Raw genomic sequence first — 23,223 nt, 5'->3', positions numbered from 1 at the left:
AAAATATTTATCACATGAGGCAAATTTCCATTACTCAAACAAAAATAGTTTCTGCAACAAGGCTTGGGCGATCTTTCATGAAAGGACAATGCTACTTGGCAAGAATTTTAAAAGGAACATGGTACTTTATCTTAATCATCACGGCAAAAGTAGCAACATTAACTTTCAAGACATATACAATGTTTGCGTTTTCCTTCATATCGGTCTCTCTCTGCTTGCTAGTCTTTCCTTATGTCTCTCTCAATTTGATATAGAAAGCTCCCCTTGACAGTTCTCAATGCTGCACAAGACTTTAAAAGATCTTACATGCCTGTGTTGTTAGTAAAGGCACTGTCTGGTGGCACCAAACAGACATTAAACTGTGCATCATGTAGTGTTAAGTACTGCAAACAACTACAGTACAAGTCAACAATTTCAGTCTATTTCAAACTATGCAGATACGCTACCTAAATACAGGGAAACCATAGCTCCAACATCAGGAGATATTTTCATCCCTTCCGTGCCATGAAACGTAAATGTTTTTGTTGTCTACCTTTTGTACATTAAGGTGGTACATGCCTCGAAAGTGAAAGACTTAAACTTTTCCTCAAACTTTCCTAAATGAAACCAACTATTCTTTTACAAACTCAAGTACAAAAATCGGGCATCATCGTGCAAAGTTTACGACTAGAGAAATAAAGTACGGGACATTTACAGATATTTACCATTCAAAATGGCCACCATCCCAGGCCTGTGTCAACTCTATGGGAAAAAAGTTATATTTTCAAGTTTTGAAAATCTGTGACAGTGAAGTTTTTCCTTGCTCCTACAGCTTTAAAATGAGCACCTACAACTGGTACATGTAGATCAAAGAAAATCGTAAAAAATTGAGTCCAATATGTGTCCCTGAAGCACATTCTAACACAGAGGCACAGAGTACTAATATTAACCAAGTCAACACTGTGTTTGTATTATAAGCAATATCACTTTTAAAAATGGAGCCACGTCTGGACTAAAATTCAGGTGTCAACGACAACATTGTCCATTTATTAATGAAATGTAATGTAGACATGCAACTGTTTTTCACAAAGAGAACAAAAATACTGGAAAACAAAATCACAGTTACTGACAGCAGACAGAGCTTCAATGCAAAGCTTGTTTCACATGGCTGGCAAGCAAGCAGTCTGTCAAATATCAATCTCTCGCAAGATTTCATGACTACCTAGCAAAGACTGACATCACCGCAGCACTGATATCGATGACACTGAGATCAGTCCATGGGTTGATGCCTGCTAATTGGTGATTTTCTAGGCATTGACACTGTCCCATGTGATGTTCTGAAACTGTACCTGTCACATGAAAGAGACCAATCTTACATCTCCTGAAATTATCTTCTTATATCTGCAAACAGTAACATGCTGAGTCATTTGGCATTGCACCTAAACTAACATCCTTCTCATGTATGTAAACAAAGATGATTTGAATTTCTCATTTCTGTGGCATATGCTTAGACCAAATAAAGAAAATAGGTGTGTCCAGTAACCCCACTGATCCTAGACAACGGTCCCTCTATCAGAGGGACCATGCCCTAGATAAGCCAACTGACCCTAGACTTTTTTTCGCACTCAAAAAAAAATTTCAAGTCAATTATCTAAATCGTATTTTATGGGTCTCAGCCAACAAAAGAAATTGAAAGAAAATTTCTTCCAACCTATCTACCCAGCTCATATTTGGAGGTATGTTACTGGCGTATTTTCTGGGTCTCAGCCAACAAAAGAAATTGGAAAAAACTTTCTTCCAACCTATCTACCCCAGGTCATATTTGGAGGTATGTTACTGGCAACACACATATATTTCTATTTGGCCTTTGTATTAGGTCACCAGACGTACTCACATGTTATGTCTGTAAATACGGCTTCCACACTCAACGGCTGACTACACATCATCATTCAGTCTACAGAATCACATGAATAATTCACTTGAGATGCAAAACATATCCAAGTCACCATTGAAAGTCAGCAAATTTTTGCTAATCTATTTGTTGATCAAAGACTTTGGCATTTTGCTTTAAGTGAAAGAGTGACAGCAATTCATATTTTGGAAGTTGGCCTGAACTCCAGTTAATTGGAACAACAGGGCTTGTTAGTGAAGCCATATTATCATGAAACAACACTTTAAATATCACAATATACACAGCGTCTGTATTTAAGGTAGAATGCACCTCGGGGACAGATATTCAGACTCTCAAACTTTTACAATTCTTTTCTGAACTACCTCTTGTGGGATTTCACTGTAAAGCTCTTGGTGTAAGTAAACTTTTCATTGTCTTAGTTTTTGAAATCAAAGATTTTACGTCTCTCCTTTGAGTAAACACAGGAATGGCAGCCATTTTGAACTTCAAATATTGGTAAATCTTGGGTAAGTTGTTTCTCTGGTATCCAAATTTGCATTGTGACCCTGATTTGTATTTTGAAAGAGAACGGTTGAAATATTCCTTGAGGAAAGTTTGAGCAAAAGTTTAAGTCTTTCACTTACGAGGCACATACCACCTTAACAAAAGTCTAAGCTAAATACAAACTTTTGACTGCGGACACCACACTACTCATCTGTGCCAGCTGAATATTTCTTTTGAAATACTAACCATAAATACTTTAGTTCTCACTCACACACACTCAACTAATTTTATCAGCATTCTTATATAAAGTTGTCTTGGTCGACAAGTTCTAAAAATCTACAAAACACTTATGTACATATTTAATATAGAAGGGAACCAAGTGGCTTACAAATTCACTGAAAACTCAGCACAATAGAGTCTTCTGAATTAACGTTAATTTATTTAAAATCGTAGGTCATTGTAGGTCAAAGGTGAAATCGCCCTTGAACTTAAATGGCCTCAGCTCTAACACCACAATAAAATTTACATACTGTGACTTATTGTATGCAAAGCATGAGAAATAGTACTCTGGCAATTTCCACTTTCAAAGTTTTTTGTAAAGTGGATGGTATCACTCCCAGTCTTGGCAAAAGACGGCAAAAGACATACTTTTCCATACATGGCTAAGAATGGGTGTATCAACACCTATCTGCTAATGAGAGCGAAGTATTGACTCTGATGAATGTAAAGTCATAGGCGTCAACTTTGTCCTTGATAATCAAATATAATCAGTCACTGTTCACACTAACTCCTGATAATTCACTGGCGGAATAAATAGACTTAAAGCTGATGGCCAGCGATTAGTTGATTACGGGGGCAAGGTTTTTATCAAATGGCAAAATGTACTCCACATTCAGATAAAACACATTAATGATGGAAAAATACCTGGTTAAAATTGAGAGACATGTACAATAAATTTGAATAAAATACTTCAGAATGGAAATGTCAGTGCATGAGACAAAATTCACACAAAAATTCTTTCAAGTGCAACCTTGAGAGCAGGAATTGTCAATGTTCACAAGTATAGGTAAATATATGAGTGACCTTTGACCTCATTATTAATCTTGACACTGCACGGCTGAGCTTTGCAACGCTCAAGTCTTGTTTAGTCAGTCAATCAGCTGCGTAGGCTCTATTAGAATAATCTCCACTTCTCCGTTACCACATCGGTAAACTTCCAATACTGCGATGACCCTGCGATCTCTGACAGTCTCCATGTTCGCCATGACATCTCCTTGATAATTCCCCTCTCTGCTGGACCGTGCTGACTTTTTTGCAGCTTTTCCAGCCCTCCTGGTCTGTCGTGTCGTAGACTTCCCTTCCGGAGTAGGATCTTCCTTGTCTTACGGGGGAGTGAGGAATACAATAGGGTAATTAACTAACATTATGATTGGATTAAAATCCAAATGAGTGGTTACAGTGCAATTAGTACAGCCACAGTCCCTCCACACACACTGTGTGGAGGGACTGTGGTACATCACGTACCAGCATGTCGGTAAAAGCATTGACTTTGGAGGGAAATGCTCATGAAAACACCAAAACAAAAACACACACAAACTAATTATAGCTGCTTGGGCTCTAAATTTGTTAACCAGTTTATGGACAGCTAAAAATCAACCCCAAATAAAGGCAATATCATTGGTTTTCATTAAGGCAATATAGCCTTTACACACATACTCTTTCACAACTAAGTGTATTGGTGTGACGCCATTGAGTTCAGTCTTGTTGATGGGCCTAAATGAAGGGGTTGGAAAAGATGGGGGCTGTGACACAGTCAACTATCAACAGATGCATGATGACAATTTTTTAAAAACTTTTCGAGTTTGAAGACTGTTAAGAGATGTCTCTGACCGTAGTCAGTCGAGAAAGCTTTCTCAACTGTCTATGCTCTGACAAAGTGATTTTTTTCCCCATCTGATAGCATACTAGTGTCATCCCTTCACCCTATCCTTATCGTCAATCCAAGTATCACCTTGAAAACAATGGAATCAACCAAAACTTTTATCGCTACTTGAAACAATAGGAATGAACAAATCTCAAGTTTGCTTGTGAAAAAAGCAAAGACGTTGCTTGTTTACACCAGTCCCTGCTGTTCAAATGTAAGCACACATCATGCACACACCCCCAAACACATATAGACAAACAAACACCCCATCTCCCGATTACACCATACAGTATTTATGAATGCCTGTAAAAATATGATAACCAGGTGAATGAATTTATCATTAAAATTAACAGTACATAAGAACCTGTACCCAACAAATTTGAGAGACTTTTCTGTCTTGGGTCATGCCACTCAACCCATGAATAGGGGTGACAGGGTTCACACACACACACACTCACACAGATAAAAGTTTATCACCAGTACCTGGTGGCAATATTCCGGTTGCCAGCACAGATAAGATGGAGTACTGACTGTTCTGCGATGCTGGTCTGTGGTCACCTTCTGCCCTCACTGGTAGAAAGAACGTCTTCACGGCAGAAGTTCTATTGAGACCAAGCAATGTAATTTCATAGTATTCCTGGACACTCTGTGCGATGGGAATATCTGCAATGTAAAATAAAACACTTCTTTTCTGTAAAATATTTCACAATTTAATATCTCTGTGTGGTTGAAGTCATAACCCTGATTGTGATGTATTATACATGTCTGAAAGCTGTACTGGTTTATCTTCGACCTATATTATTCATCACAGCAATACCGATCAGTTGCTGAGTCAATTCTTAATACTTGGTATTTGTAATAAATAATTCCCTGATGACGTACTTCCTGATTTGACGTACATGTATAGTGTCAATCATGGGTTGGGTTTTGGGTTGAGTGCACTTTGGTTATCAGTGTGGATGATTCAATCGGATGTCTGTACACCTTGATTTGACGAGTAACCATAGAAACCAGGTGATGTCACACGTATCTACACCAAAGACTTGCGTTGTCAGGAAATAACATGACAATAAATACATAATACCAGTCTGGAGGATAAATCTTGGCGGCAACATGGATTTTTTTCATACAGCAGGCTCTTTCTGGTATGTGCTGCTTATTTGTAGAATGCCTCTACATCGAAGCTAAGCTTAGCTATCTTGTATGAAATTCTAAAATAAGTTTAAAAAGTACTTTCTAAGGTATTTATTCTTAACAGCCAGAAACGTTCCTGTTTTATGTATAATTTGTCTTTTATAGTATATCTTGCCTTTTTTACATTTGTATTTTGAAATATTTTGGATGTTGTTATTTTGAAACTATAATGTGAGCATTGCATCAAGATATTTGTAATGTCATGCAAGAAATAAATATTATATTGACATCAAATACAGTAACCCAATGCTAAAAGTGATAAGTCACTTCCAAGACTATTTACAGGGTACATCTCCAGAGTCACTTAACTTTCAAGGACTTTTATGCGTCCAAAATACTATTGTAATGTCCTCCCTTGTCAAGATTTTATCTGGAAGCATCCCTCACATGGCCAAGATCTGTGAAGGTTGGTTCAAGATCGTACGAGAAGGGGATAGGAGATAGCATCAAGCTTTTAATTAATTATTAGTAAAGATTTCAAATAGAACAATTGAGAACAGGATATTCCATAGTGTGATCTTGTTTAATCTTCAGAAACAATCAGAGACTGGCGGGAAATTTCCATGTGATGACCATTGTATAATGATAATAATTTTGTACATATAGTTATGTAAGTTTACAAGAGTATGTAACTTTGTAGAGAATGTACCATAGAGACACATACACAATTAGAATTTGAGAGCTGGAACATCCTGTTGCTATCTGGCGATAAATATCTAACGTGGTACGGACAATCAATATCTTGGTGTGTCAGCTTCAGCTTCAGTTACTGACAGTAATACAATGCAGACCGTACCTCAACCTGTGTTCCCCTCAACTACATGCATGACACTATACATTCAAAGTACATTTGTATCACTTTTACCATAAAATAATGTTCATACATAATACTTATATCATTTTTACAATGTCACGACCAATAATTTCACGATTTTGATAATTTCAGATGGCTGACCAATTTTCCAGGATTCAGTTTCATTTTCAAGGACTTTTCCGGGACTTTCAAGAAGGCTTTCAAGTTCATGGACTTTTCAGGACTTTACAGGAGTGTAGGAACTCTGTATTTATTTGTGAGAAGGATCCATACTCGTGACATGGAATATCCCATCTCTCATATGAATACAAAGATCAGAATTTTCAATCATATACTCCTTAATATCACAAGGACTTGCCCATAGTGAAATTACTTGTGCAGTCTCTGTCAGTATTTCTGGAGCAAGCAGTTCCTCTATGTTTTACAGTATATTCAGACCCTGCTTGGCAAACACATTTCTGTAAACTCCATTCACATGGGCTTCATCCGTCTACACTAATTGCCAATGATGATCACAACCAACATTTACAATGTTAATAATCTGACATTACCACACACACACACACACACACACACACCTTCAATTTTTTCCCTCACTGATCTGAAGTCATCGGCAATCCGTGAGGGTTGCAGTCCAAACATATACTCCAGCGCCCTCGCATGGTCCTCTGAGTATCTCCTCGGTAACGTCTCCTTGCAGATGCTGTGTTCCCCAATCACTGTGATATTCTGTTTAAGAAATGCCCACTGCTCGTCGATATTGTACACCTCTTGGATTTCTACACTTCTGTAATCTGTGTCTGTTGGAACATCAACTGCCTGAAATATACACATCAAAATTACAAGTAATTTTGTGTATTCATCATTTTCTGAAGATTTGCATCATACTAGGGAAATGTTTGAAAAATAAATATTCACTACTAGATGTTCTTCCCTGGATGAAGTAACTGGTAAATTGCAAAATCATCATCAAAGCAAATATTTTTATTTTTATAGGGTCAAATTTCCTTCTAGTTTTTTGATCCGCACAAAAAACAGAACAAACCGAATCAGTGAATTGTCAGGTACTTATAAAACACATCTTGTAATATTTTAATGTAAAATTAATCCCCTTTCTCCCAAGTGGTATTTATTTCTATGGTTTGTCTATGGAGCCTGGTAGAAAGAGGATTAAATTCTACATGTATTTGAAAGAAACACTATCACTACAACACCAGCTTATGATTTGGTGTCACACTTTGGATGGCATTGTATTTATCATTATCATACATGCTGTGCCTGTATTGCCATTCTTCTATTGTTCAGACGGTACTGATATGAGCCCATATTTTAACTAGTGAAAATACGAATTATATTTTCACTGTAACAGAACTACTTACAGCGACGCGTATGCGTGACCTTCGCTGTATGCATGACCTCCGTTGATATATGTACATATAAAACAGCTGAGCGAATAAGACACTGACAATCTGAAACGTCGTTATGGTCAAAATTCGTTGTTTGCAGTCACTTCATGGGCATTGCACTTAGGCACAAGTACAGTTGTACCAAAAACATACAAACAAACGTATTGAAAATTTGTATAATTGCCGACACTTTCAATTCACGGCCGGTCCCGTGGCGGTGCACAGTGCAGTGTTTTCGTGTCGTCTACGCTGCTGCTGAAGATTACACCATGGAAGTATGATTACACGTAATGATTTCGGTTGACAGAGCATCATGATAGAATCACTTCACGACAAGTTTCCTGTTGATGAGCTCAAAGTATCTGGGCGGTGAATTACATCGTTTACAGTCGTAAATGAGTCACGAAAATCCAACCGCACTGAAAATACTCGCAACAGACAAGGTTGAAGGTGCACATGATATTTCCGATTTGTACAGCACAGGTCATGATCGTGTTTCAGATATAATGTACCATCTAGGGAAAGTCAAACTTTCGCTTAGGTTGTTAAAGGAAGTTTAGTTCTATTTAGGCAAGCAAGGAACGAAAATATACGAGCAGACGACAGAAATACCTTTGAAATGTTTTATTCGTACAGCTACAAAATCACGAACGAGTTACGACACTACAGCTTACAGTGTACTCACTTCATGTTTTCACTAATCCGCTTACTGAGATGGTAAATTAGGCATATTTTACGTCTGGGAACATGTATAATTCTTCGAGATAAACTGACTGGTACGTGTATTATATCCACTGTATGTGCATTCATAGATGTCGCAGAGCTGCTTGCTCTCTATGCTCTCAGCTGTTCATACTCGATAGAGTTTGAGCGTGGCGCGAGTATTTTGACCCGATTTTGGCGGCCTCATAACTTTCACGCAGGAATGAGGTTATGTATCAAAACACGAAAACACACCCATTTTACAAACTCCCGCCTATGTTTTACATCCACCGTCATTTTAAACTAAAAATAAATCTTCTTCAAATTGTGAAAACCTGTGTCGACATCATAATATCTAAATTGTTTGCTTTAAAAGTGCTCCATAAACCCTCCTTTGAAGTGGAATGGCCCGATAGTGGAATAATATCAAGAAGTGATACGGTTGTCATCACTCCTTAGCAACCAACTTTTTATAAGTACAGCCTGGAGGAAGCAAGGTCGATTTCAAGTTGATTTCGTTGCTAATTTCGGAGGGTCTGTAGGAAAACAGTCATAACCAAAGCATGCATGTATGATAAGGGGTTATTACACGAAGTTAGGGCGATACCGTGTCGTATTCTCGTGATGTGTCCGTATTTTGACTCGTTGCTGCGCAACTCGTCAAAATACGGACACATCACTCGAATACGACGCGGTATCGCCCAAACTTCGTGTAATAACCCCTAACTATGAACATGAAGTTCAATGTTTTTCATATTTAACTTCCTAGGGGCTAGGCACCAAGAAGAAGTTCTTGATTCTGCTGATGTTCTTTAGAAATTTCTTTCTTAATCAGACATTATTTCTTGACTAGTCTCACAATGACAAAAGAATGTTAAAGTGTCTCTCACTGCCTCTGTGCTGACTGTCTCATCTTGTCTTAGTTTCTGCTTCTCTTTCGATGTTTTGCTTCTCTTTCTATTCATTTTATTCAAATGTTGTTCCAAATCTCTGATGGTTGTTATTTCTACTGTTCTGTTCCTGAGAGGAAAAGAGGAAAAAGCACAATAAAATGAAAATCTTTTCTTAGGGGCGATATACCAGAATGTGCTGCGCCGGGTTCTTTTTAGTTCTTACACCGCAATTTGTGATGATACACGGACCAAAGCAATCTCAGTCACTTACAGAGGAAAGATTACAATTTTTTCAAAACCGTGTACTTACAATATATCTCACATCTGCAAATACAAAAAGCTGAAAAGCAGATTATTATCAGAAAACATGGACGATCTCGAAGTTACAGCAATGATTTGAATTCCTAAATGCAACATCTGATCAGAAAATGTCAGATTTTGGTTCTTTCTGTGTTGAAGCCAATTTACAAATTTGTGTGCACGTAATCACAGTTTTTACAATTGATAACTAGCAGTGGTCATGGTCTCTGCAGCTTGGGAAGACAGAGTGCTGGTAATTTACATAACAATGCATAATTTACATATTCTTTTGTCGTAAAATGTATTCTTTTGTATTGTTATTAACATATGAATAGATTACTCTAAAAAACAGAGGAGTGGCGTTCACTTCAAAATCCCTTTGTGCAGAACCCTGGATGCCTGGCAATCGAACTCACCTTTGAATTCTGGCCTTGGGTAATTATGACACCATCCCCTGTATGTAATTTTCTTGAAAGGGACTGGAAACTTCAGAACTAACTTTGAATGTATTTGTTTCTGTGTGACATCACAGTGTTATAGTTTAAATTCTCATTATTACCTCCACAAACTCTGATATACTGTGAAAAGGAAAATGTCAAGAAAATATCGGTGGATGTACCTGAGTACTCGATGAGGAGCATTTTCAGAAAGTTCATCTTGTAACTTCCGTTTCCTGGTCATCCTAGTCTGTATTGGGGAAAAAATGTCTTCTTCTGACTCAGACATGGATGACTCTGATGTTGATAACTCGGTTTCTGTGGTTGATACTTCTGAAACAAGAAGGTCATAGAAATATCGATATGGATACAGACCTTACCCTTGATGGGTATCACAATAGGGTGGGAGATGGATTTTTGTACAATTAATTTACATGACATTTGGGGCAATATAGAAGTTTTCCGACAATCACAAACATTTGAAATGTTGGTTGCTGTTACTGCGTTACAAGTGTTGAGTGAACCATAGTCCCACAGTGTCGTTTGAAATTCTCTCTTGAAAAGTACATGTGAATGAGTATTTGAATCTGGTTCAGAGCTGCATGATTACTTTCAAACTTGGCAAATTCACACCTTTTTGGTCTATTAAAGTGCTTTCACTGGAATTTAGTTGTCTGGTTAAAAGTTGAAATATGCATAATACGCATCATTATGTATACTCCACGTAAATAAAACATACATCATTGTACACAATCCTATTGGTGTTACTTTTTAGTAGTATGTGTCAGCATGTAAAATCATGAGATTCTGTAGAAAATGTGTTCATATCAAATGCCAGCAGTAGCATGCACCAGCAGCATTATGTTAACAATGTATTACTTTGTATTCCACAGGTATTAAACTGTATTCTATAAGTATCATAATGTGAACAAAATGTATCATTTTGTATAACAATATATATAGCCTTGTTCAATGCAATGCATTTCTATCAAATGCCAACAGCATACAGTAGAAATGTATTACTGTGTATTCCACATGTATCGAACTGTATTCAACCATTATCATGATTCAAACAAACATTTACAGTAACAATGTATTGCTGTTTATTCAACATGTATCACAATGTGAAGAAAGTGTATCAGTTTGCATGCAATATACATATTCTTCCCTCACTCAAAGCTTATTTCTGTATAGAAAAGTTATTTTTTACAAAAAATTATATTCAATACTCTGAAGATAGATGAATCATCAAAAGAGGTACTACTTCAACATTTGAATTCAACTTTTTTTAATGAGTAAATGAGGTATTAAGAGAGGTTTAAGATAACAGGTATAAACAGGTCAAGGGGTCATGACCTACAAATGTCACTGACCTTTGCGACTGTGTAATTTGACTATGCCGACAGATGTAATGTGTCCCTGAACAATGAATGTCTTGTGTTCTCTGTAGTGTAAGCCGTCTAGTTCCGCTTGCAAACTATGGATGGGTACTATCTGGAAAGGAATTCAATTACAAAAGGTGACTCTTCATTATCGGAAAACACTTTTTCATTGATAATGATAAAGTAAATATTGTTTGTTAGTTATAAGAGCAAATAGGGAAGAATGAAGGTTAGCAATAGCACACATAAAACACTTGGATATGAACAAAAGAGGTTTTCCTGGGGGCGTCTATTCCTAACCCTAATGACCCCTGGATTACTTGTGATTACTATAAATGCCATTTAGTTCAATAACCTTCACTCTTGCCACCTATACACTCTTCAAGTGCCATATACCGCTAGTATATTAGCAGTGATAATATCAACACAGGGCTGCCTACTACGTCTCAAAGGTATTTGCACATGTGGCATCAGAATTAGACGTCATCATAATAGAAAACACTGTTGGCAGTTATGAGTGGCAAGATCAATATACTCCATTAAAGTGGATGACTATACAAAAGTAAAAACATTGTCATTTTGTTTATAATTGCATCTGTTGCAGGGTGCAGCAAGATAAGAAATACAATGAAAAAAGGTGGTGTTCCGGTCTTACTTTTTGAGATATACCGGTACAGTATACAAATATACCATATATGTATGTCTTGATTTTGTGCTGTTCACACTATATACATCCCTTTTCCTGCCAAGTCAGGTCAAGATGGTGAAAATTAATGAAACACAAAATATTCCATATGGTGTATTTTAACATAATACTGTACATTTGAAGGCTGTTAAAAACATAAATACTATAAACTAGATGTTTTTGGACTAAAGATGCTATAACAGACTAAGACAAGTGGATGAAAATACGTCATGTTTTGGCTAAATACCGCTTTTTACTGACTTGACTGATGGGGAAGTGATACTGTCTGGCAGTAAAAAGGGATATATATGGCAAATTTCAACTCTCAAATATGTAAGGAGCTGATTAAAATTGAAGTATTGAAACTTTCTGCAGGGAAGAGTTTTAAAACTTTCCATCACCCATGAATTCTACATTGTGTAAGAAAAATTTGTGTTGTCGACCATGTAACGGAGGTACATAATGATATATTTACATAGAGCACAAATACAAATTGCTGAATTAGCATTTATTCCAAGGTCATAATTTTGTACAGGAGGGAATAATCTTGCTGCTTTATCTTAAATGTAGTAATGTCACACTACTTTTTGAATGTGCTGTTTGAATTGACCTCTCATTTCAAATCTTTTGTGAAAGTTTCAAGAAAATTTCAACATTGCAAGGATGTTTTCCTGTAGTTCTACATGTAACAAATAGCATAGTTTAATACTACCATCTGATTTGCATACCTCAATAATACTCATCATTACAACTTTGCAAATATGAATCCCATCATGTGGCACTGCAAGCATTCTAAGTTGAACAAGTCATTGACAATGACATAGTCCCCACTTGTAATAGGAGTATTAATCTTGATGGGGCAGGGAAATGTGGTCATTAAGAAGTATCACTGGAGTGTGGCGTTCAGATCTATGGACACATAGGTCTATATCATTGTTCCCAATTTGAAACAAGAGGCATGTCTAAGTTATGGTTCTAAATCGGGAAAAAAGATCAGACCTCCAGCTGTATTGGCCAGCCAAGAAATACATATGCGCATAATAAATGAGGTACAAGATGTGACATCTTAAGGTCTATTATCCTATCAAAATTGAAGCGTAAAGAACTTGTGGTTACTGAGTTATGCATATATAAGTATAATCAAGGTCAAAGGTCATCAAGGTCATGTGACATTTTGAAAAAAAAAATGTATTGCTAATTAATCCCTATATGCAAAAATCAAGACCTCTAGCTCTATTGGCTTGCCCAGAATTATATATGCACATAATTAATGAGGTAAACCATGTGTTTTCATAAGGTCTCCCATCCTACTAAATATAAAGGACATAGCACTTGTGGTTACTTATTTATTGACATAAACATGTATTTTAGGTAAAAGGTTATCGAGGTCACATGAAATTTTGTCAAAAAATTTCTATCCTATAGTTATCCCTATATACCAAAATCAGACATCTAGCTCTATTGGCTCGCTCAAAGTTAGATATGTGCATAATTAATGAGGTACAATATGTGGCGTCATAAGGTGTCCCATCATACCAAATATGAAGGGTGTAGCACTTGTGGTTACTGAGTTATGGACAAATATGTATATTTGAGGTCAAAGGTCATTGAGGTCACGTGACATTTTGTCAGAAAAAATGTATTGCTAAGTTATCCCTATATACCAAAAATCAGACCTCTAGCTCTATTGGCTCGCTCAAAATTAGATATGCACATAATTAATGAGGTACAATATGTGGCGTCATAAGGTGTCCCATCGTACCAAATATGAAGAGTGTAGCACTTGTGGTTACTGAGTTATGGACAAATATGTATATTTGAGGTCAAAGGTCATTGAGGTCATGTGACATTTTGTCAAAAAAATTGTATTGCAAAGTTATCCCTATATACCAAAAATCAGACCTCTAGCTCTATTGGCTCGCTCAAAATTAGATATGCACATAATTAATGAGGTACAATATGTGGCATCATAAGGTGTCCCATCATACTATATATGAAAGGTTTAGCACTTGTGGTTACTGAGTTATGGACAAATATTTATATTGAGGTCAAAGGTCACCAAGGTCACGTAACATTTGTCAAAGTGTCTGAGATATCTGCGTGAACGGATGGACTCACGGATGGACATGACCCAATCTATAAGCCCCCTGAACTTTATCTGTGGGGACTAAAAACTGTGTCACTGCATCCTTTTTGCAATATGAATACGATGAGAAACTAAATTTTATTTTTCTTGGCCGTATACCGGTACATGGGAGTCATTATGATACGTACATGGGAGTCTATGGAGAACAGCCTTATACATGGGAGTCTATGGAGGCATAAACTAAAAAGTCCTCTAACGCGGCCAAATTTGATCGCATCGTGAAACAAATCGACGTGCATCTGTATGAGGTAGGGTACTATCCTTGTACCAAGTTTGAATGAAATCCCTCCAGGCATATCCTCCAGCATCTCTGAGATATCTGCGTGAAACAGATGGACGGACGCATGCACGCACGGACACATGGACCTGACCAAACCTATAAGTCCCCCCGGACGGTGTCAGTGGGGACTAAAAAGAATTGGCACAGGAATATCTCAGATATCTGCATTCATAAGCCCCTGTGCATGGACACAGCATTAATATTAATTCATCCTGGGGACCCTGTGGATCATACCTGGGGACCCTGTGGATGGATATCAAAGACAGAAAGAAAACGGCCGTCACACAGCCATTTATGATCGAATCATTACAAAAATCGGCGTGCATATATATGTGATAAAGATTAATATAGGTATCAACTTTTAATGCAATCGCGCCCGGTATTGCTGAGAAATTTACGTGAACGCCCGCACAGTCGTAAAATATAGGAAACAAAATGGCCGCCACGCAGGCATTTTAGACCAGATCAAAACAAAAATCAATGTGCATATGTATAACATATAGAGTAATCTATGTACCAAGTTTGAATGGAATCGCTCCTAGCATCACTGAGAAATGTGCGTGAACATACGCACCAACATCAAATACAGGAAACAAAATGGCTGCCAGACGGCCATATTGAATCAGATCGTAAAACAGATCGACGTGCATATGTACGGCATAGGTGATAATCCTCGCACTAAGTTTGAATGAAATCGCTTAAGGGGTCTCTGAGATATCTGCGTGAACGGACGGACGCACGGACCCACACACGGATGCACGCACGCACACACGCACGCACGGACATACCAAACCTATAAGTCCCCCGGACGGTGTCCGTGGGGACTAAAAATGAGTGACACAAAAAGTTTATGGCACATATATCAGCAATGAGAGCACACATTGGGTGGAAATCAACTTCGATGAGACTGGGCAAAGTTCAACTTACTTTCAACACATTATCAGGAGAAAACTGTTTTTCGTAGTCTTCAAACCTGGTAGGCAGTGCTGGGAGCTGTAATAACCACCAACAGCTGACGTCTCCAGAGCCTCCTTGAAGACGACAGAATTCCTCCATGACTGTAGCATGCTAATTATGATTTCATTTTTGTAGGTACTTGCTGAGTGATTATCAATATGCAACTGCAAGAATGTAAAATATACGACTGTAAAAATAGTTTCACACACAGCATTTATAAACGTAACCCTTTCACCACCATGGTGTGGCCCAAAGCCATTGTAATCAATACAAAGGGTGGATCTATTTACATGGAATAGGGGTGAACAACAGATTAAGGAACATGGAAAAGCATTAACTACAGAAACTCATGAAAGATGTTCGCAAGATGTTTGATTTTTGCCTTTTGGGAAGACAGCTTTACACGTTAGCGATCTGTCCACAAAACCTTTGAAATTGTCTTTAGAGTGCCAGATGGCTAACACTCAGATGTAAAACAGATAATAAATATTGATATACCTGAGTTTCATTGGTTGTGGTCAAGAACAGACACTGCAATGACCTTGAATTCCTTCCGAACTGATGTTGAACTTTCATCTGAGTACAGACCAGAAGCTGACAAGGCCTTACCTGGTTGTGCACATGTGGCTGTGAAAAAAAATTGAAAACATAGTTGATAAATGGTGTCAACAAAACAATTTTATCCAATACAATGTACTGAGACACAAATACCGGTATTTTGTGCCGAACCTTTATGTTATGATGTAGTTAAAACATTACATGTTACAATCTAGGGTGTGGCATATGATGCTTGACGCACATCAGAGAAAGCGTACCTGTGCCGTGCTGTATAGCTGTAAGATGATTGGTTTAGAACTGGTATGATCCATTATATGAACCCATCTCCAGCTCCAAAAACTGTCCCTACTGGCTCCTGAAATGGAAGAAATTCAAATCACTCGGAAAAGTTTATGTTACTTTCTACCCTGGTTGGACAAACAAGAATTATTTTTTTATGCATAAAAATGAAAGGAGACAGTAGTATGTGGATAATTCAACAGAAGAGTGACTGGCAAAGTGCATAATTAGATGGAAGCAAAACTGATAGATTTTTGATTTACAGGAAAGAATATATATGAACATTCACATCTGAAGCACTTTTCGTGTACACAACAGAGAAGAATGATCTGTTTCAGTACATTTGTTCCCCTTTTTCACCCTTTTTTGAGAAATTGAATATCAATGACAATGTACAGTTTATCTCTTTACAGAAACCAAGCTGCTTATTATATTTTCAATTGAAGAAAGTCCTGGGATCATATGTCCCAGGGTTAGGGGTCATGATTAGGGTCAGGTTAGGGTTAAAGGTCCAGGATCATGTGGCATCTGCCAGAACACATGAAAGCTTGGATAGCTAACCTTGACCCTAACCCCTAACCCTAACCTTGACCCTAACCCTCTAATGCTGACCGCCAATGTGCTTGGGACAACATGATCCCTGAAATTTCTCCGATGGACAAAGCAGTAATGTGCAATACTACACTACATTGTCTGAGAGAGAGAGTTCACCTTTCTTGGTGTTCCTTGTTCTCTGCCATCTACCAACAAATGTCACAATGCCACACACGTCACATATCAGCTGATCTGGTGTACCCCTACAATAAAATGTGTGAAGGGCAATAGACGATGAGCTGAATGGTGACTTCATAATCTACCACTGGTAATGCAGATGAAGCAGCCATCCAATCACGGAGTCTTGGATGGAGAAAGGATGGGATGTATGTGCATCGACCACAGTGAAACTTACACCTAAACGCAGTGCTTGTAATCTGAGACATGGTATCATAACAGGATTAAAACACTTTATCAGAGAGACACTATTTCACCAGGTGATTTTTCTTACATCAATACCAGTATAAAATTTAAAGTGGGTTGATGATCGTAGACTAGAGTCTGAGATAACGACACATCTTAAGAACAGTGTAGAGATGTATTATGTGATGAGAGTAGATACATGTACATGTACGGTTGCTTTGAGAATGCCTAAGAGTCACGTCGGAAGATTTTGTGAATTGGCTTGACTGGTGTGAAGTAAAGAGAGTAATAGATAGCAAATTAGGCAGTGCGCCCTCTATGTCAATTTGACACACTGCTGCACTCCACGAGTTTTGGCTCCAACTCAATAGAATTTTACACATTACATGTAAAAAGCATAGGGCTGACTAAATGAAATTTCAAGGAATTCTAAAATTGGCTCACAGAGTTTGGAAATTGTGAAAGTTTGAGGGCACACTGAAATTAGGCAATTTATGTATGATGTCAACATATTCATAAATACAGACTCTTTTGCAGTATTAGAATGTACAAAAATGGTCAAAACTAGTACAAATGGTAAAAAGTCAGGATGTCAGTGGCCAAGAATAAGATATATTTGGAATTAAAAAAAATTGTATACTCCATGGAGACAAGTATGGGAAATCATTCATAAAGATGTACATATATTCTGACGTTACCTGAGTTGCCTCCTTGTCAGAAATTGATGATTGACATTGTGCAATCTGAAGTCATTGGGAATGGTGGTAGGTCTGATTAGTTGTATCACAGCCTCTGGGTGACTGGAATTTAAACTCAGCTCAGCTTCCAGGAATTTTAGTTCTGGGTTGTGTAGCACGGGTCGTGTGTGTTGACTGTATCTCTTCTTGATGTCATAGTTTTCAAGAAGTAGAACTGTTCCCACCTGCAAGCTACAAAGCTAAAATCTTTACTGACAAACTTTGAAACAAGTCTTCATGTGATAACTCCCTACTTTGACATGTATTGGAAGTTTTTCAAGTTTTTTTCCAGCCTATAAGCTTTGGTGTTCAAAATCCTGGACTTTTAGAGTTGTTTATAAAATGAAGTCATTTTCAAGCTGTTTATTTAATGAAAAAAAATCATCTCAAAGCACTGTTTGACTGCAACTTGGAAACTGATGATGGAGTAACAAGTTCTGATCACTTAAAAACAGTAAATTGTGACGATGATCATAGTTTTGTCAAATGTTGTTCAGACAGACTTCAAGTTCATGTATCATGCGATGAAATATCTGTTTTCATCAATTTGAACTTGCAGTACATATAACAAAAGAAATTAGCATGCATAGAGTCTCTGTTGGAGTAAAGAAAGACAATTTGAAATTCTTCGGCTTGTTTTGGTGTTGACATTTATTTAGAAGGGAGCAGGTGGTGGAGGGGGGTGCGAAATTTACATTTGCTCAAATATTACATGTGATGAAAACTAGGTGATACACTGTGATCAGGAAAAAAATATGAAATTATCAAAGGTATAGGAAAACAAAGTTGTGAACCCTACCGCCATGTAAATCAGCATAGATACTAACCTATTGAAATATTTTGGTGCAAGTCTTGTCCACAGCACAGCAGATACACACCCAGTACTGTCAGCTATCTCTAAATAAACCTATCAAAAGATAATTTATGAAACTTTGCCTGAACATTACTTAAACATTTCCTGTTTGAATGAAATCAACATTTTATCCAAAATCACCCTTGTCAATACCATTATCATTAAGCAAGCATTCTACGTATAAATCCATCACAAAATTGTCATTCCATGAGCATCAAAGTAAGCCCTCAAAGTGGTAGATAAAAAGGTACTGTAAACGTTCGAGTCCAAATATCTGTCCCCTACCCAGATTATAGATTGTGATGCTACAAATACTTACCAATGAAAATCTTTCATTAGATCATAGACAGTGGAGGGGCTTCCCCCCTCCACTGTCTATGATTAGATTCACACCTCATAAGTACAAAGACAACTGCAATTATGCCTCCATTTAAGCATAACATGCAAATGTAGTAAATAAATGAACAAAACCTGCCTGATACGGCCATTTCTCTCTGAGTCTTGATGGTTTACCATAGTAATGGAGTCTAGCTTTACTGAGTATTCTACCAAGGATTGGCGGATAGGGTTTCTGTAATCTAACTCTCTGCCACTTCTCAACCACTTTCCCAATGTTTGTTATTGATGGAATGGCTCTGTTTGGCAGTTTTGTTGGGATGACTGAAAACAGAAAGACATTGATAAAGTTAAAGTTGACTGTACAGTACTGTAGTATCATACAAAGGGCAATCGATGACTTGGCATCTTTGTAACACAGTAAAAAACAAGGAACTTGAAAAACATGAAATTGTGATGTATTCCATAAACGCTAAATATTCAAGATAATTCTTACGAATTTTACCCTTGTAACCGAATTGAAATATCTCAATATATAGAACTGTAGCTGTCAAATAATATATTCTACTTAGTCAACTGATCATACTTCTTCTTCTTGAAACAGTTTTTCAAATTTTCTCAAAATCAAATTCATCAGTCATGGACATGCAGGGGCAAACATTAAAACAAAAGTCTATCACCATGGAGATCTCATCAGCTGTGACTTCGATGACTCACCTTCAGTATTCCATGGATCTCCATACGGATCACTGTCATTCCACAATGCAAGGTAGCATTCCCTGCTCACTGCCAGCGGCTCATTGGATTTCTCATGCCTGCTGGCACCCGGCCAGAATGTTATTGAATCTAGGGACAGAAATGTTTAAAATGTACAACAGTACAAAATAAGTTTAAAAAGAATAAAGATTGAATACGGATTGTGTTAAATTCAGTGGATTCTCGATGGGATTCAAACCCATAATATACGGCACCCTGTCACCTAGCGAAGACATAACAGTCAAAACTGCTCAGCTAAATCCCCATCCTTAAAGAGTGTTTCAATGACTGAGCGATAAAGATAGCCATATTGTCAATGTGAAGTAATATTAACTGCAGGCATAACCCCCCCTTCCCACTTTCCCCTCTCCACATTATTGACTTCAAAAGTACAGCGATGGCTACCTGCACAGAGGCACCTCAATAAACAAGAAGTTGAGTGAGAACATCAAGGTATACAGTTTTTTTTCATTACAAGATCTGGATGCTTCACAGGTGAGTACACAGCTCCTTTTATCCCTTCTACCATGCGGTGAAGATTTGACTACTCAATTGATGACAATAGGGACCAACACCAAAGACGGTAGAACAGTCTACTGTGTAATCGTAGGAAGTAGATCACAGTATTTTTGAAAGCACATGAAGTTTCATTTGCATTATGAAAGAAATTGTCACACTGATTTATAACAATTGGGACTTAAGTTATTTCTGGTTCTGGAAAAGATGCAAGTTTACCAATACAAACACATCTACTGGTAATCTCTGCACAGATATTGTGGTAGAATGGATAATTGTAATGTAGCTAGGGAGTGTGGGGTGTGCAGTCAACAACTAAGAGACTCTCTAGTTAGGTTAGAATTATGCACACTGTGCTACAATCTCTGTGTGGAGATTGATCTGTGGGCAGTTGCTAAATAGTCAATCTTGAAAAACAAAGCGAAAGGCTCACCTTATAGCTAGATGCAAGAACACATACCTGTTTGTAAATGAGGTACATCTATCTGAAGACAATCCAGATCCTCTATGATGAGGTAGCTTTCAGCTTTCAGACTGGTTTCATTGTAGTGTAGTTTACAATCCAGCAGTCTTACCACACAGCCAGCATACAGCTGTACACAGGAGACAAGATCACACAAAAAGACTTTTATAAGTACGTAAACTGTTTGTATATCATGCTTTGTCACATCCATGTGTAGTCTGGACTAAATTCATTTGTCAACAATAACATTTTGTCATCAGAGCCTATGCACGGTAGTAGTGCAACTTTTGGCATTGTATATAAATTTAATATTGTTGCTCAGAGATAAGTTTACATCCCTCCAATGACAGCAAAACAATCACGCAATAAGATTTTATGACTTCAAACACTGGAGATACAGACTATCCCCCATGGAAATGACATTGACTCTCGTTACTGTGATGTGTTTGCAGGGTTTTCTTTTGACTGCGCAATTGCGCAAATTGAGCATTTCGAGCCATTGTCTGCCCTTAAAAAGTTACTGACAGCGTTACTGAAATCACGCATATAAAACACAGCAAGCAAAGACGTCCAATATATTAGCGTGTCCCAAGCACACAGTGTAGTAACCTGTGCATTTACTGTTGTTTCTCATAATACTCTCTCGGAATGACAAAATATCACCTGTCATTCAGCTTTGGTGACGTGCATGATGTGGTACGCATCGAAAAGAACAGCCAACGACGTAGTTGCGGTTCAGTCTTCATGGATACTATAGTACTAGTGCAATTTGATGTTAATGTTTTGATACTGATAAATTTTGAAAGCAGAACTTGAAACACTGTATCAATAATTGAATTGTGGAAAATTCTAGCATTAGCATAGTAAATGCCCCCTAAAATGCCAAGCCTGCCCCCTAATTTTGATGAACAGGGCACAAAGTGCCCTTTCATTTAAGTTTCAATGAACATGCAGAGAAAACACTGTCTGTGTGTGTGTGTGTGTAACGTGTGTGGACACACAGACAGACACTGTTGTAGGCTTGATGTCTAAACTAGAACTGATTACTTTATTGTCTAATAGTAAAGACTGTAACATATCACATCATGGATGCTTAATCTGTGGAATGTGATTGTCAAGTCAGTATATTGACTCAAGGATGTTTACTTGATGGAAGTGAACAGATGTGAGATAGTGTTGAAACACTACAATTACCTTGTTCTGTTGGACATTACCTTGTTCTGTTGGACATCGATGTTCAGTTTTGCAGCTAGTATGCACTTGATGAGGTGAGTTCCATCAGAGAGTGTGATGTCATAGCTGTGACTCTGATCATTCTCTGATCGGCCAGTCTCCACATAGAAATTACCATCCACCTGGTACCTCTCAACAGCAACAACCTACCAGCCAATGGGAAGGGTGAAATGTTACAAATTGATTTGACATCTCAGCAGAAGAGAAATATGTAACAAGTGAATGATTCCTGTCAACTGTCCCTGTTATCGATTGCTTTCATCTATTGACCAAGAATTAACCAAAGGCAATGGTAAAGACTGGGTCAATGCTACCCTGTGTACTGCTGTGCCACTGGGATCGTATGCATTACCGTCACCAGAGATAAATGCAGAATTTTTAGTGATGATTACTATATAATCATTGATATCGAGAAAAATCTCATCGATATTAGTCATTTTATAATGGAGGAATTGTGTATAGATTGTAGAAGTCCAGGGACTGTGTAAAATCTAAGACAAAAATCTGCAATATGTGGTAGTTGTCTGAGGCCAGGTAAAATGTGCATTGCTGTTTGTTGCACGCGGATGATTTTGAACGAACATCCTCCATAATCACCTTTGACCTGACAATATGTTGTTTACAAATTTTCAGAGCTCACACGATGGATGCTTATTTCTGTCACAGATACAAACTGGAGCGGCAGCTTAAACTTCATGGTGCTGAGAAAAACACATATGTTACGTTAAAACTGAGATGGGTATTAAAATAAACAGCTCTGGCGCTACATGGTGATCGGATCGTTCAAGAACGTAATGGTAAACGATGCATGATTTTACACCGTTGGTTTGAACTTACTAGGAGGTTAGTCGGTTCAATTCTATTCCCAACCGTTTGAAGTCTTCGCACGGTTTCTTTCAGATTAAACACCGTTCGCTGGGAAAGCAACGATTGTCCCTGATCATCGGGAACGTCCGAAGCCATCTGCGTACTTCATACTCAGTGCCCGTTTTTCAAACATGGCGCTTAGAACGCCACTTATGGTGTGATCTCATAAATCGT

General features: G+C 37.7%; 1 protein-coding gene across 1 annotated transcript; it reads right to left on the bottom strand.

Annotated features, from left to right (window-relative positions):
• Window positions 1-992: 992 nt before the first annotated feature.
• LOC139144931 (RPA-related protein RADX-like) lies at window positions 993-23,218 on the bottom strand. The gene is made up of 17 exons (XM_070715764.1): window positions 23,020-23,218; window positions 22,164-22,328; window positions 20,947-21,079; window positions 19,932-20,060; window positions 19,354-19,538; window positions 18,853-18,932; window positions 17,987-18,217; window positions 17,043-17,128; window positions 16,310-16,407; window positions 15,993-16,121; window positions 15,465-15,658; window positions 11,418-11,538; window positions 10,227-10,377; window positions 9,305-9,434; window positions 6,885-7,125; window positions 4,782-4,961; window positions 993-3,755 (listed from the first exon to the last, which is right to left on the bottom strand). The coding sequence occupies exons 1-11, from the start codon at window positions 23,143-23,145 to the stop codon at window positions 15,467-15,469; spliced, it is 1,554 nt and encodes a 517-aa protein (XP_070571865.1). The 5' UTR covers window positions 23,146-23,218; the 3' UTR covers window positions 993-3,755; window positions 4,782-4,961; window positions 6,885-7,125; window positions 9,305-9,434; window positions 10,227-10,377; window positions 11,418-11,538; window positions 15,465-15,466.
• Window positions 23,219-23,223: the final 5 nt, after the last annotated feature.

This window comes from Ptychodera flava, chromosome 12 (genome assembly GCF_041260155.1).
Source record: "Ptychodera flava strain L36383 chromosome 12, AS_Pfla_20210202, whole genome shotgun sequence".
In the NCBI taxonomy this organism is placed as follows: domain Eukaryota; kingdom Metazoa; phylum Hemichordata; class Enteropneusta; family Ptychoderidae; genus Ptychodera; species Ptychodera flava.
Note: the sequence above shows the minus strand (reverse complement) of the source record. Positions and strands in the feature narration are given on the sequence as shown.

Bases quoted from the DNA above. Each gene is read 5' to 3' on its own strand.
- LOC139144931 (XM_070715764.1), bottom strand. From the start codon at position 23,145: ATGGCTTCGGACGTTCCCGATGATCAGGGACAATCGTTGCTTTCCCAG. The intron at 19,539-19,931 runs GTGAGTCATCGA...TTCTGTTTTCAG, and splicing joins AGATCCATGGAATACTGAAG to TCATCCCAACAAAACTGCCA. The intron at 16,408-17,042 runs GTGAACTCTCTC...CTTCCATTTCAG, and splicing joins AACAAGGAACACCAAGAAAG to GAGCCAGTAGGGACAGTTTT.